This window comes from Salmo salar, chromosome ssa20, assembly GCF_905237065.1.
Source record: "Salmo salar chromosome ssa20, Ssal_v3.1, whole genome shotgun sequence".
NCBI lineage: Eukaryota > Metazoa > Chordata > Actinopteri > Salmoniformes > Salmonidae > Salmo > Salmo salar.
Window position 1 is genome coordinate 47,101,523 of NC_059461.1, and position 14,353 is coordinate 47,115,875.

Consider the following 14,353-nt stretch of genomic DNA (forward strand, 5'->3'; position numbering starts at 1 on the left):
TGCTTCTGTTATGGGGAAAAGTCCACAATGAAACATGCTGACATTAAATGTGGAGAATGACAAATTTGCATCTGTTGGCTATCAAGTAGGCTATTACTTTATATGCCATTGTAGGCTACTGTAGCCTACCATGTGATACAATGAATATGTTGAAATGACGATATCGCTGGACTCATTGCAAATCAATTTGTGCCACTTGTATAGCCTACCTGGAGCTGGTAAACGGGTTTAATAAATAACCTATATCTTCAGTTTATTGTGGTTGTTGTAGCCTTGTGTTATTATGCAATTATCAATGGCCATGTTTAGTTAATTAATGTGGAAGTTATCAATTGTGATCATGGTCACAGCTCTACTGCAAATGTATCATTTTGCACATTTAATGTCAATTTCATTGTGGACTTTTCTCTGAAATGAGATGTTGGCCTATCAGGTGCTATAGACAACCTGCATCTAAGCAAACCATGGTAAAGTTGAATCGCAATTATAAACCCAGATTTTAGTCAGTAGCCTATGCCTATTGAAATAACAAGCCAACCTAGCAAATAGACAATTTATAACTATTTGTAGTCTTAACATCTGGCTCATAAGAACTGTGCAATTGCCAGAAAATAGCCTAACAATCGTTTTTTGAAGTTTGTCCAAGTTTTTGTTTTATTATATAAAAATAAACAATTAGGTGGTATAAAAAGTTTATCCAAGTATTTCACTCAAACTCTCCTGTCGGATTTATTTATAGTTATGCAGATGGGAAAACAGGATTTATTTAATATAATAAACTGGGTGGTTTGAGCCCTGAATGCTGATTGGTTGAAAGCTGTTGTATATCAGACCATGTACCATAGGTATTGCAAAAACATTTATTTTACTGTTGTAATTATATTGGTAACCAGTTTATAATAGCAATAAGACACCTCAGGGGTTTGTGGTATATTTGCTAAAATACCACGGCTAAGGGCTGTGTCCTAAGAACAGGGACCACACCTCCTCGGGCCTTCTTGTTTAATCATTGCAGTCAAACATGTTAAATTGACATCCATTGATGGAAAATTATCTGGAGAGTTTAATGAGGGCAAATTATATTTTATCTTGGGACGTATTGTTAAGCTCGCATGAATTATAATTTTGATGGCAAACCGAATTCAGCATCTTAGTCTACATCATCTTAGTCTACAGCTTCTTGATGTCTGGGGGGGCGGAGGGACCTCCCGCACCTCAGCATCCTGCAGTGGACCAGCTACCACCGGCCTGAGGAGAGACACATGAAATGAGGGGTTAATGCGATAACACCTATAACATACCTTGTTTATTCTCCTCAGGACTTTAAATGGCCCTACAAACTGTGGGCCCAGCTTCCGGCAGGGCAGGCGGAGGGGCAAGTTTCGGGTCGAGAGCCTGACCCGGTCCCCCGGCACGAACACGGGAGCCTTACTGCGGTGGCGGTCAGCGCTCACCTTCTGCCGCCAACCAGCCCGTTTAAGGGATTCCTGGATGGCTCTCCAGGTCTCCTTTGAGCGCTGCACCTATTCCTCCACCGCAGAAGCCTCGGTCTGACTCTGATGCCATGGTACCAGGACCGACTGATAACCCAACACGACCTGAAACGGCGACATGTTCGTGGAGGAGTGGCAGAGCGAATTCTGAGCCATCTCAGCCCATGGGACGAACCTCGCCCACTCTCCTGGCCGGTCGTGGCAATATGACCGCAAAAACCTGCCTACATCCTGATTAACTCTCTTCACCTGCCCATTACTCTCGGGGTGAAAACCCGAGGTCAGGCTGATCGAGACCCCCAGACGCTCCATAAACGCCCTCCACACCCGGGACGTGAACTGGGGACCCCGATCAGAAACGATGTCCTCAGGCACCCCTTAGTGCCGGAAGACGTGTGTAAACAGGGCCTCTGCGGTCTGTAGGGCCATAGGAAGACTGGGCAAAGGGAGGAGATGGCAGGACTTAGAAAACCGATCCACAACGACTAGGATCGTAGTGTTCCCCTGTGATGGAGGAAGATTGGTGAGGAAATCCACCGACAGGTGAGACCAAGGCCGCTGTGGAACGGGAAGGGGATGTAACTTCCCTCTAGGCAGGTGTCTAGGAGCCTTACACTGAGCACACACCAAACAGGAGGAGACATAAACCCACACGTCCCTTGCCAACGTGGGCCCCGCACTAAGAACCCGCACCATCCTATCAATACCCGGATGACCAGAGGAGGGTAGCGTGTGAGCCCACCTGATCAATCTATCGCGAACACCAAGTGGGACGAACCTCCGACCAGCTGGACACTCTGGTGGAGGGGGATCTGACCGTGACGCCCGCTCGATGTCCGCGTCCACCTCCCCTACCACCGGTGCCACCAGACAAGAGGCCGGAAGTATGGAAGTGGGATCGATGGACCGCTCCTCGGTATCATAGAGACGGGACAGTGCGTCAGCCTTAGCATTTTGGGAACCTGGTCTATACGAAATGGTGAAATTAAATCTGGTGAAAAACATCGCCCACCTTGCCTGTCGGGGATTCAGTCTCCTCGCCGCCCGGATGTACTCCAGATTACGGTCGTCAGTCCAGATGAGAAAAGAGTGTTGCTTTCCCTCAAGCCATTGTCTCCACACCTTCAGGGCTTTTACCACAGCCAACAACTCCCGGTCCCCCACATCATAGTTTCGCTCCGCCGGACTGAGCTTCCTAGAAAAGAAAGTGCAGGGGCGAAGCTTGGGGGGCGTGCCCGAGCGCTGTGAGAGCACGGCTCCAACCCCAGCCTCAGACTCGTCCACCTCCACTATGAATGGCAAAGAGGGGTCCGGATGCGCCAAGATGGGAGCATCGGTAAACAGAGCCTTCAGACGACAAAAAGCTCTGTCCGCCTCCGCCGACCACCTCAAACGCACCGGGCCCCCCTTCAGCAGTGAGGTAATGGGAGCAACCTCCAGTAGTAATTGGCAATGCGGTCACACTCCATCACCACCCCAGATGTGGAAATGCGATACTCCAGAAAGGAGACGGCTTGTTTGGAGAACACACATTTCTCGGCCTTGACGTATAGGTTATGCTTCAGCAGTCGCCCAAGTACCTTACGCACCAGAGACACATGCGCGGCGAGTGTAGCGGAATAGATCAGAATGTCATCGATGTAGACCACCACACCCTGCCCGTGCAGGTCCCTGAGAATCTCGTCTACAAAGGATTGGAAAATGGCTGGAGCATTTTTCAACCCATACGGCATGACGAGGTACTCATAATGGCCAGATGTGGTACTAAACGCGATCTTCCACTCATCTCCCTCTCGGATACGCACCAAGTTATACGCGCTCCTGAGATTCAGTTTTGTGAAGAAGCGTGCTCTGTGAAATGACTCCACCGCCATGGCGATGAGAGGTAGCGGGTAACTGAATCCCACTGTGATGGAATTTAGACCTCGATAGTCAATGCACGGACGCAGACCTCCTTCTTCTTCACAAAAAATAAACTTGAGGAGACGGGTGACGTGGATGGCCAAATGTATCCCTGTCTCAGAGATTCAGTGACCTATGTCTCCATAGCCACTGTCTCCTCCTGTGACAAGGGATACACGTGACTCCTAGGAAGTGCAGCGTTAACCTGGAGGTGTATCGCACAATCCCCTTGTCGATGAGGTGGTAATTGGGTCGCCCTCTTTTTACAGAAAGTGATAGCCAAATCGGCATATTCGGAGGGAATGCGCACGGTGGAGACTTGATCCAGACTCTCCACCGTCGTTGCACCAATGGAAACACCTAAACACCTACCTGAGCACTCCTCTGACCACCCCTCAAGAGCCCCCTGTCTACATGAAATTTGGTGATTGTGATCAGCCAACCAGGGAATCCCCAGCACCACCGGAAACGCCGGAGAGTCAATGAGGAAGAGACTAATCCGCTCCTCATGCCCCCCCCACTGCGTCACCATGTCCAGTGGAACCGTGGCCTCCCTGACCAGCCCTGACCCAAGTGGTCGACTATCTAGGGCGTGCACGGGGAAGGGTTGATCCAACTGAACCAAGGGAATCCCTAACCTACTCGCGAACCCGCAATCAATACAGCTCCCCGCTGCGCCCGAATCTACTAGCGCCTTATGCTGGGAGTGAGGGGAAAATTCAGGAAAAGAAACCAACGCATACATATGGCCAACAGGGAGCTCTGGGTGAGTCTGGTGCGGACTCACCTGAGGTGTACGAGCAGTGCTCTGCCTGCCCTCTCGACTCCCAGACGAGCTCCTCCAGCACCGGTCAGCAGTGTGACCTCTCCGACCACAACTGGTGCAGGAGGAGGCTCCTCCTCCAGTCGACCTAGCGGCAGCACCCCCCAAATCCATGGGCATCGGAGCAGGTGGGCTGGGAGGTGGAACGAACAGGACCCGATCAGAACGCCCACAGGCAGCCAGCAAGTTGTCCAGTCTGATGGACATATCTATTAGTTGGTCCAAAGTGAGGGTGGTGTCCCGACAAGCTAGCTCCCTGTGGACGTCCTCTCGTAGGCTACACCTATAATGGTCTATCAGGGCCCTGTCATTCCACCCCGCGCCGGCGGCCAGGGTCCGGAACTCCAGTGCGAAATCGTGGGCGCTCCTCGTCTCCTGCCTCAAATGAAACAGACGTTCACCCGCCGCTCTACCTTCTGGGTGAACTCTGGATAATGGTCCCTCGCCGAATCTGGGCTATCCCAGACCGCGTTGGCCCACTCCAGGGCTTTCCCCGAAAGGCAGGAGATAAGGACGTTGACACTCTCCTCTCCCGAAGGAGTTGGGTGAACGGTCGCAAGGTAAAGCTCCAACTGGAGCAGGAACCCCTTCCACCCGGCAGCCGTCCCATCGTACTCCCTCGGGAGCGCCAGTCGAATCCCACTGGGGCCGAACGCCGTTGGAGAGGGTGGTGGTGCAGGCTGAAGAGTGGCTGAAGACGGGGTAGGGAGACCGCTCCTCTCCCATCTCTCCATTCTCGCCAACACTTGATCCATAGCCGTTCCCAGACGGTGGAGAACGGCTGTATGCTGAAGGACACGCTCCTCCAAGGATGGGGAGGGCGCGTCCGCTCCTGCTGACTCCATATACACTGCTCAAAAAAATAAATGGAACACTTCAACAACACAATGTAACTCCAAGTCAATCACACTTCTGTGAAATCAAACTGTCCACTTAGGAAGCAACACTGATTGACAATAAAGTTCACATGCTGTTGTGCAAATGGAATAGACAACAGGTGGAAATTATAGGCAATTAGCAAGACACCCCCAATAAAGGAGTGGTTCTGCAGGTGGGGACCACAGACCACTTCTCAGTTCCTATGCTTCCTGGCTGATGTTTTGGTCACTTTTGAATGCTGGCGGTGCTTTCACTCTAGTGGTAGCATGAGACTGAGTCTACAACCCACACAAGTGGCTCAGGTAGTGCAGCTCATCCAGGATGACACATCAATGCGAGCTGTGGCAAGAAGGTTTGCTGTGTCTGTCAGCGTAGTGTCCAGAGCATGGAGGCACTACCAGGAGACAGGCCAGTACATCAGGAGACGTGGAGGAGGCCGTAGGAGGGCAACAACCGATCCTGTCGAGGTTCGTTTGCTCGATAACGTTATGGAAATAGGATTTATTGGATAAATGTGGCAAGTCATGTCTTGCTACAAAAAAAAGTATAGTTTTCAAGACTTCTGGGCGGGTTTTGAGAGGTCATTGCACTAGTAATTTTAGCTAGACCTGGCAACCCTGCGTACATCCAAGGTTAAATGTCATGAGCCAGTCATACTTCATATGCAATGAAGGCTATGGTATGGTAGCTGGCATGCACAGATGCAATGCACACAACACTAAATACTTATAATTGAAATTATTTTCCATGAAACAGCTGCCTGTGTTAGCTGCTGTTATTTTCAACCTCAGTCAGCTGTGAAACCTATGGATATGGCTTTGGAAAACAATGCATGTGGGTGGGCTGCATTGGGTGACCGCCTTCTAATGGGAATGCCCCTGTCATTTGTGACGATAGAATGATATTTTGTCTTAAATGTAAATTATTTCAGAGAGGACCTTTGATTCATTGGATTGAATAGTGATTTAAATGTTTCACCAAATGTGAATAATGTCAATACTGTTGAACCAGAGATGTAACGCGCCTTAGAATCATATTTTAGAAAGTATACTTAAGTGATAGTGTCAGATTTACTTGGATCTTTTGAGATATCCAATTTCAATGTGTCGGAGCTATGATTTCAAAGCTCTCTTATACATCTTTGGCTCAGCAAACCTTCTTAGCCATAATCCCCAGTTAAAAATATATTCTATATTTCTTCCCTCCCATTGTAGAATGACTATTTTGGCATTTGGCATCCTTTTACCCAGACACTCAAACGCATTTCTTCATGATAGAAATACGATTCAATATTTGCTATATTGAGAAGAGTAAGATTATAGTAGTTCAGTGGGGCAGTGCCTTTGAACCTGACTGACATGAGGACTGCATGCAGAGCACTCTTCTGAAGGACTTCACAATAGCCCTGGAGAGGCACAACAACAGGAGGTCCCTCACATCCACACACACTCTCCCTCTCCTTGTGAGAATACATTGTGAAAATTGCTTGTATTCTGAATGTCAGTCATGAGCAGATATTCAAATACATCTTTTTTTTTGTGTAGAGAGGCTGCCACGGTGCTTGTGTAAAAAAATTATTCAGTTAAATGTTAAATCAATTTTTTTTATATATACTGCAATCCTTTCTGTCAGGCCCAAATGTTACATTTAATGAAATGAGACTGTGAAAACACCCTGGGTCAGTTTACCCTGCCAGGTTCTCATTGATAGTGCATGTTAATTCAGGATTATTTCACTCGGCCAAGCATGAGGCATCAACTCTGACCACTATACACGATTAAAACACGGTTCAACGGCCATGAATGGAAGTTGAACACATTTTTTATGGTCTCTTGGTCCTCAAATTTACATGGTTATTGTGAAAGCAGTAATTAACATATGATATTCAATTTCTGCCCTGTATTTTTCTGACATTGACCTGTGTGTTGACTGAACTCACTGTGTGTGAGTAGTGTGTCTCAGTCTGATTGTAATGGACACCATGTTCTCTGGCCCAGCAGCACATATCAGTGTGTATGGTCACAGTGTGGAATTGCTTTTATACTGCAGTATGCTCACATTCCAGCCTATCCTCCATGCCCCGAGACCATGTTCCAGGAAATATCCTCTCACCTAACATTTCCCTGGTAGTGCTTTGAGATGCACGGAAATCAGCCAACGCAAGTCTCTTCTCACCCCCCCCCCCGCACTTCACCACGCTCAGCATCTCTGGCTGATTTCCGAAAGAGGTAGAGGTCTGACCTGGCGATCCCCCAATGAAAACTCAGTGAGAACGCTTGAGAGATCCTTAGAGGGATTTCGGCCGACCCTTTTCTTACCCCTTTATAATCACACACCATCAGCCTAATACTGGATCCCTCTTTCTGAGAACAGACAATATTTCGTTTGGGGTATTTACATTTTGGCAAGCGGTGTTGACTTAAATTTTTCGATGTACTGTAATTGGTCCTTTATACCCAGAGGCTATTTGCGGGGGAAGGCTTCCTCTCCTGACTGGTGAATGGGATGCTATGTCTGCCGATGGCAATGTTTCGGATGTTAAGCTCGGTGTCACTCGGTGCAGGGTGCCTCTGTTCCGCATGCTTGCAAACAAAACACAGGTGCGCCTGCTATTGCTGCTGGATTGCAATTAGAGATGCACAGCTGTTGCATACACACCTCCTGACCCCCTTCTTCTCTGTGTCATTGATCTGTCTTGTCGAGTGTTGCCAGGAGATCTGTGCATATCTAAATTCACTCCCTCTGTCTTCAGGAAGCGGCTTTTATTTGATCAGGGAGATGAGTGCGAGCACAGCCGCTCTCTGGTTGCCAGCGATGAATGGGCGATGCAAATTCAATTTGGCCGTTTGTTGTCATTATAGATATGCAAAAGCATATTCCATATTCCATTGTTCCTTTTGTTTTCTAGTCATCTGTGTCATTGCACTGGCCCTTTTGTTTAGGTACGAGGTGATAAGATTCGAACAGACCCATCACAGATGCGGTCCTCAGAACCGCTGAACAGAATTCATTGCCCCACAAACTCTCTATGCTATGTCTCACTTGTCTCACATCTGGACCACCTAATACCTCCCTCAGGAACTTCAAGAGCTTAAGAGTGGTCACAAGAAGCGTTTCATTCCTTACAAAGAATACAACAGGTGTAGACCTCACCGTGAAATTCTTGCTTACGAGCCCTTAACCAACAATGCAGTTTTCAAAAAGTAAGATACATTTGCTGAATAAACTAAAGGAAAACTATTAACACAATAAAATAACAATAATGAGGCTATATACAAGGAATACCGGCACAGTGTCCATGTGCAGGGGTACGGGTTTAGTCGAGCTAATTGAGGTAATATGTACATGTACATAGGGGTAAAGTAACTATGCATAGATAATAAACACGCAAGGTAGCAGCAGCATGTGTGAAGGAATATGAATGTATGAGTGTGTGGTTAGAGTCCAGTGAGTGTACATCGAGCCCGTGCAAGAGAATCGGTGCAACATATTATAATAAAATAAGGAGGTCAATGTAAATAGTCTGGGTAACCATTTCATTAACTGTTCAGCAGTCTAATTGCTTGATTCCAGGCTTGCCGTGCGATAGCAGAGAGAACAGTCTATGACGTGGGTGGCTGGAGTCTTTGAAAACGTTTTGAGGCACAGAGATGAGAGTGAAGAAGAACTATAGATTTTCCAAGGAAAGGGAGCTTTTTTCTCACGGCCGGCTGGTCAATGAGATGGGGATCTGGTTATCAATGTTCCACTTGCATAGAAAGCCGTTGTGGGATCCACCACAGACCGCTCCATCTTCATCAGCCACCCGCCTTGGACAAACCAAGCCAAGGGGACCTGCTCCGGGATCATTACAATAATAGAGGCTGTCTCCTCTCTCTCTCTCTCTCTCTCTCTCTCTCTCCCTCTCCTCTCTGTCTCCGACCCCCTCCCTCCCTCCCACAGCAGCTGAGCTCCTACTCTGTGTCACTCAGTGCCACGTATGATCAGATGGATATGATCACCCACACCTGCCCCATCCCATCCCTTCCTTTCTCTCCACCACAGCCACTTCTGCCAGCTCTGGGGTTGACTGACGGACTGTGTTCTCCTGTGCATCTGTTCTCTGATGGGCTGTGGCCAACCTGTATGCTCCTCTCTGTGCTCAGCACTGCTGGTGAGCCCAGGCACTCCACAGTGGCTATGTTGTGTGTTAATTGTGAGTGGGCCAGTTCTGGGCTTGTGACACATGGCTAATGTTTTATTTTCCCAACAAAGGACACCATCAGTTATGGCTGACACACTGCCCCCCATAAAGGATGTCTGATATTTTATTAAACATGAGTTTTGTTCAGCTGGCACATAAGGGGCAAGGTAACAGATGTAAGATCTCATTATATTTTGGCTTACCATATGGCATCAGATTTGCATGCCTCCCTCTGGGGACTCCAAGGGCTCATGGATGTTGTTTCACAGCCTACATATAGGTTTGAGTTGGACACTTGTCAACTTCTCAGTGGAAGCAGGCCCGGTAAATTAGGTTTCACCTTCAGACCAAGCGCTTTGAGAAACCGTGCTAATTTCCACATAGTTAGAAATGTATACTTTTTATCATTTGACACAACGTTTGCAGGAAACCTCAAGCTATGTCTTGGAGATCACCTCGACCAAAAATAGAGTCTTTCTCAGTCCTTTTTTGTGTGGAATAAGAACATTGTTTTAGGTGAAAACAAAGTACATGAAGCCCAACAATAACCTTGAGTCTTCTCAGAACACCATAACAGACATTGAGCAAATACAGAAGAATGCATTTGCTTGTTGCATTGGTATTCTCTGTGTTTTACTGTCGCTTGTTTTAGGGGTCTGTGGTTACACTTTACTTGAACAATGCATCATAAAGGTTTTATACTATTACCACTATCATTACCACTATCACTATACCATTACCACTAAGTCTTTTCAGAAGACAATAATGCCATCAAGATAGATAAGTAGATGATTGCAGGTGAGGTCACCAAGCACCACTTCCCATAAAATATTGGAAAATGACTGGTGCATTGCACACACCAAAGGGTACGCCTGTCCACTCAAACAGCCCAAAAGGGTTGTGGCACTGCCGTCTCGTCCCGGCGTAATGACACCTGTCGTAAACCATTGAGAATAACAATCCTGATCTATGAGAATGCCACAATGTAGACCCCACCGTCATAGAAGAGTCGCGTTCGAAACTTACTGTTGCGAATGCGACACCAACCAGTCGGGGGGCCAAGGTCATGCTTGTGAGACGGTAGCATTATGTAGGCGTTCATGGTGCGTACCGCAGGTGCTCCAGTGTGTTCTCTTCACACCCCGTGGATAGCGCCCGGTTTACCAGTTAGCCCTGCTCTCTGGCTCGCTGCCTCACTTCAGAGTCCTGTGCGGAGCTCTCTCGTTAAACAACTCTGTCACACGGCAGTAGCACACACTCAACACACACAACCAGAAATTGCATCTCTAATACACTAGCAACCCTCCCCTCAGTCTCCACCTCTTCAAGCTCCGAGAGACGTAGTGGGGTTTAAGTGTCATACGATTGCATTGCTGTAAGTGATCTGTCAGAGGATGGCTATTTCACTGCATAATATCCTATTTTTCCCGTAACAGTCATATACCTATATGGGTCAATGTGATTCATTCGCTTATGAAACCTTTGTCGGTAAGACAGCAGTAAGTGTGCTGTCTATGTATCTGTTTTACTGAAGTGTGATTTCATTAGTAGTCCCTCAATGATGGAGGGACATTAAAAGGTTTTCCAGAGCCAACTGGAGGAGGAGGTTACGTCGAGCAGGGTGATCATGACCCACTCCCCCGTCTCACAGACACGAACCCTTGACATCACAACTTTGTCTCGTGGCGGTTGTCGCCTTGGTTTTTATAGAACTTCCAGGGTCTGCATTGTTGTTCCTGACGAAGAGCACCTCTCAACTAACATTTCATTTGTTCTATGAGTTAAACTTCTTATTTGAGCTCACTGAAACCAAAGAAACCAAACCTTTTCCTTCCTGATGCGTTTATATTTTCGACACTGATTTATTGTTTTATTCATACTGTTCACTGTAGAGCTACTGGGCTAGTTCTTATGTCAGTTTAGCAGGCCTCTTTGCTGTGGTTTCATGCTTTGGTAGACAAATAATTCCTTCATTGAGCCAACATATCACAACAAGTATTCACCAATGGGCCAATGGAGGTCTCCTCTCTTCTCTCCAAACCCGACTGCTTCACAGCAAAGCTACCAGAGCGGAAAGGCTCTCCAAACAAAAGGGGCACGACGATAACACTCTGCAATCCGTGCTGCGAGAGCGAGTAGGGATCCTGGAAGGGCAGAGGGGTGGGGAGTGGTGGAGGGGTTGCATTTCCCCTGTGTGGCTCGGTCGTTATCCGTGTTTCACATTTTTGCCACCACAGCCACTGCCTGTCAGGAAAAGAGCGCGCTCCATCCATCCACGCTTCCCGGGGACTCCATTACACCCTGATGGGCAGGGATTTCAAATGAATTGGGGATACAGGGGCATAGGGAGAGCGATGTATGGGCACGCGGAACTGTGCAGGCAGGCAACCTGCTGTGATGAAGAGGCTTCCCAAGTGGCGCAGCGGTCTAAGGCACTGCATCTCAGTGCTAGAGGCATCACTACAGACCCTCGTTTGATTCCAGGCTGTATCACAACCAGCCGTGATTGGGAGTCCCATAGGGCTGCACACAATTGGGCCAGCATCATCCGGGTTAGGGTTTGGCTGGGGTAGGCCGTCATTGTAAATAAGAATTTGTTCTTAACTGACTTGCCTAGTTAAATAAAGTTTAAATAAACATTGTATTATCTCATGGCCCAAACTGCATCCTTCCAGGTACCCCTTCAAGCCCCACTGCACTAGCTGCTGCCCACCTGGTGTATTGCGTTCCCAGAGGCCCCACAGCCTGCTGCCCATCAGTCTGGGTCCATCCATCCACACCTCAGTGGATAGTGAATTAAAAGAGAGATGGATTCAATTTCTTCTGGAAGACAGGAGCGAGGAGAGGTAGAGGGGGGAGGAGATGCACTTGTGCGTCACAGGTGTAAGTTATGTTAGTCATAACTTTGGAAGTTGGGAGCGAGGGGGGTTGGACATCTTCATAGACTCTCTGCACATTTGTGTTTATCCTCTTAGAGAAACTGAGGACTTGTTATGACTGGATCCACAGCAGAGGCACTGAACGAACGGCTGCGATTTATTTAGCACATCAAACCCCAGCTGTGAAAACAGACGCCCAATCAATACTGAACATCCCTGAACGTTACAGGAAGTGTTTGTGATTTTTGGTCTCTTATAGATTCTTATCCGAGTTTTGTGTTTTTAACTTAATGCTTGGGACTCATTTAGCCTCATCACTGCATCGCAGTGCTAGAGGCGTCACTACAGACCCAGGTTTGATCCCAGGCTGTGTCGCAGCCGGCCGAGACCGGGAGACCAATGAGGCGGCATACAATTGGCCAGCGTCGTCCGGGTTAGGGGAGGGTTTGGCCGGCCGGGATGTCCTTGTCCCATCGTGCTCTAGCGACTCGTGGTGGGCTGGGCGCATGCACACTGACTTCGGTCGCCAGTTGTACAGTGTTTCCTCAGACACATTGGTGTGGCTGGCTTCCGGGTTAAGAGAGCAGTGTGTCAAGAAGCAATGCGGCTTGGCTGGGTCATGTTTCGGAGGATGCATGGCTCTCGACCTTCGCGTCTCCCGAGGCCGTACATGAGTTGCAGCGATTGGACAAGACTGTAACTACCAATTGTATATCATGAAATTGGAGAGAAAAAGGGGTAAAAAGTAAGAAAATATATAATAATTAAATAAAAAACTAGATTTGCAACGCTGCTGGATTTTTCACGCACAGCAGTTTCCCGTGTGTATCAAGAATGGTCCACCACCGAAAGAACGTCCAGCCAACTGGATACAGCTGCGGGAAGCATTGGCGTCAAAAGGGGCCAGCATTCTTGTGGAACGCTTTCAACACCTTGTAGAGTCAATGCCCCGATGAATTGAGGCTGTTTTGAGGGCAAAAGCTGAGTTGCAACTTAACATTAGAAAGGTTTTTTTATGTTTTGTACACTCAGTGTATAAACTGTTCTTTATTTAATCAAGCCCAGGAGTTATAGTTAATTTAGTAGGCGTCTGTGAGGGAGTTCTTGAATTATTCAAATGACTTTGTTTTAGTTTCAGATATTAGATGCTTCTAATTAGCCTAATGAGAATATAATGAACAATTGTAATTTTGTACTCTGCACACTCCTTCGCCAAAGTATTGCACTTGGAACTGCTCAACGAGCGGTGCTACAAACATCTCCTCTAGCAATGCTTTGGTTTTGTCAGGATCGTGCTGTTTTGTTGACACAATATTCTCATACAACAAGAGCTAACGGTCCATCAGAAACTGTCTTTGTTACTTTATTCATTCATCCTGAACCTTATCTTCTCTCTCTCTCTCTCTCTCTCTCTCTCTCTCTCTCTCTCTCTCTCTGTAGGTTCCCTATGTGAAAGTGGCCCCCGAGGACATTCTGAAGGTTCAGTTCCCCCGCTTCACCACCCTGGACCTGCGCCCCACCAACACAGACATCAGCCTGGCCGTGGCTGGCCTGCTCACCTTTTTCAACAGCACCACAGCCTGCCTCATCTGTGCCCAGGCCGACTGTGAGTGGGTCACGCACCACTAACTCTTTGTTGCCATTTGTACCATATACACACATTCCATTCCATGCGCACACACACACATAAATCCACTATAATTGAGAATTTCAATAAGCATTTCTCTACGGCTGGCCATGCATTCAACCTGGCTACCCCTACCCCGGTCAACTGCCCGGCACCCTCCACAGCAACCCGCCAAAGCCCCCACCATTTCTCCTCCACCCAAATCCAGATAGCTGATGTTCTGAAAGAGCTGCAAAATCTGGACCCCTACAAATCAGCTGGGCTAGACAATCTGGACCCTCTCTTTTTAAAATGACCTGCCGAAATTGTTGCAACTCCTATTACTAACCTGTTAAACCTCTCTTTCGTATCGTCTGAGATTCCCAAAGATTGGAAAGCTGCCGCGGTCATCCCCCTTTGAACACTCTAGACCCAAACTGCTACAGACCTATATCTATCCTACCCTGTCTTTCTAAGGTCTTCGAAAGCCAAGTTAACAAACAGATTACCGTCCATTTCGAATCCCACCGTACCTTCTCCGCTATGCAATCTGGTTTCAGAGCTGGTCATGGGTGCACCTCAGCCACG

The 14,353-nt window shown here is 47.7% G+C and overlaps 1 protein-coding gene across 1 annotated transcript in view; it reads left to right on the forward strand.

Moving 5' to 3' along the window:
* LOC123729216 (glutamate receptor ionotropic, kainate 4) overlaps positions 1-14,353 on the forward strand; it is a 494,511-nt gene that overhangs the window by 332,875 nt on the left and 147,283 nt on the right. Inside the window, exon 6 of the mRNA XM_045703471.1 lies at positions 13,600-13,765. Within this exon, the coding sequence (XP_045559427.1) occupies positions 13,600-13,765 (166 nt within the window). The remainder of the gene's footprint in view (positions 1-13,599; positions 13,766-14,353) is intronic.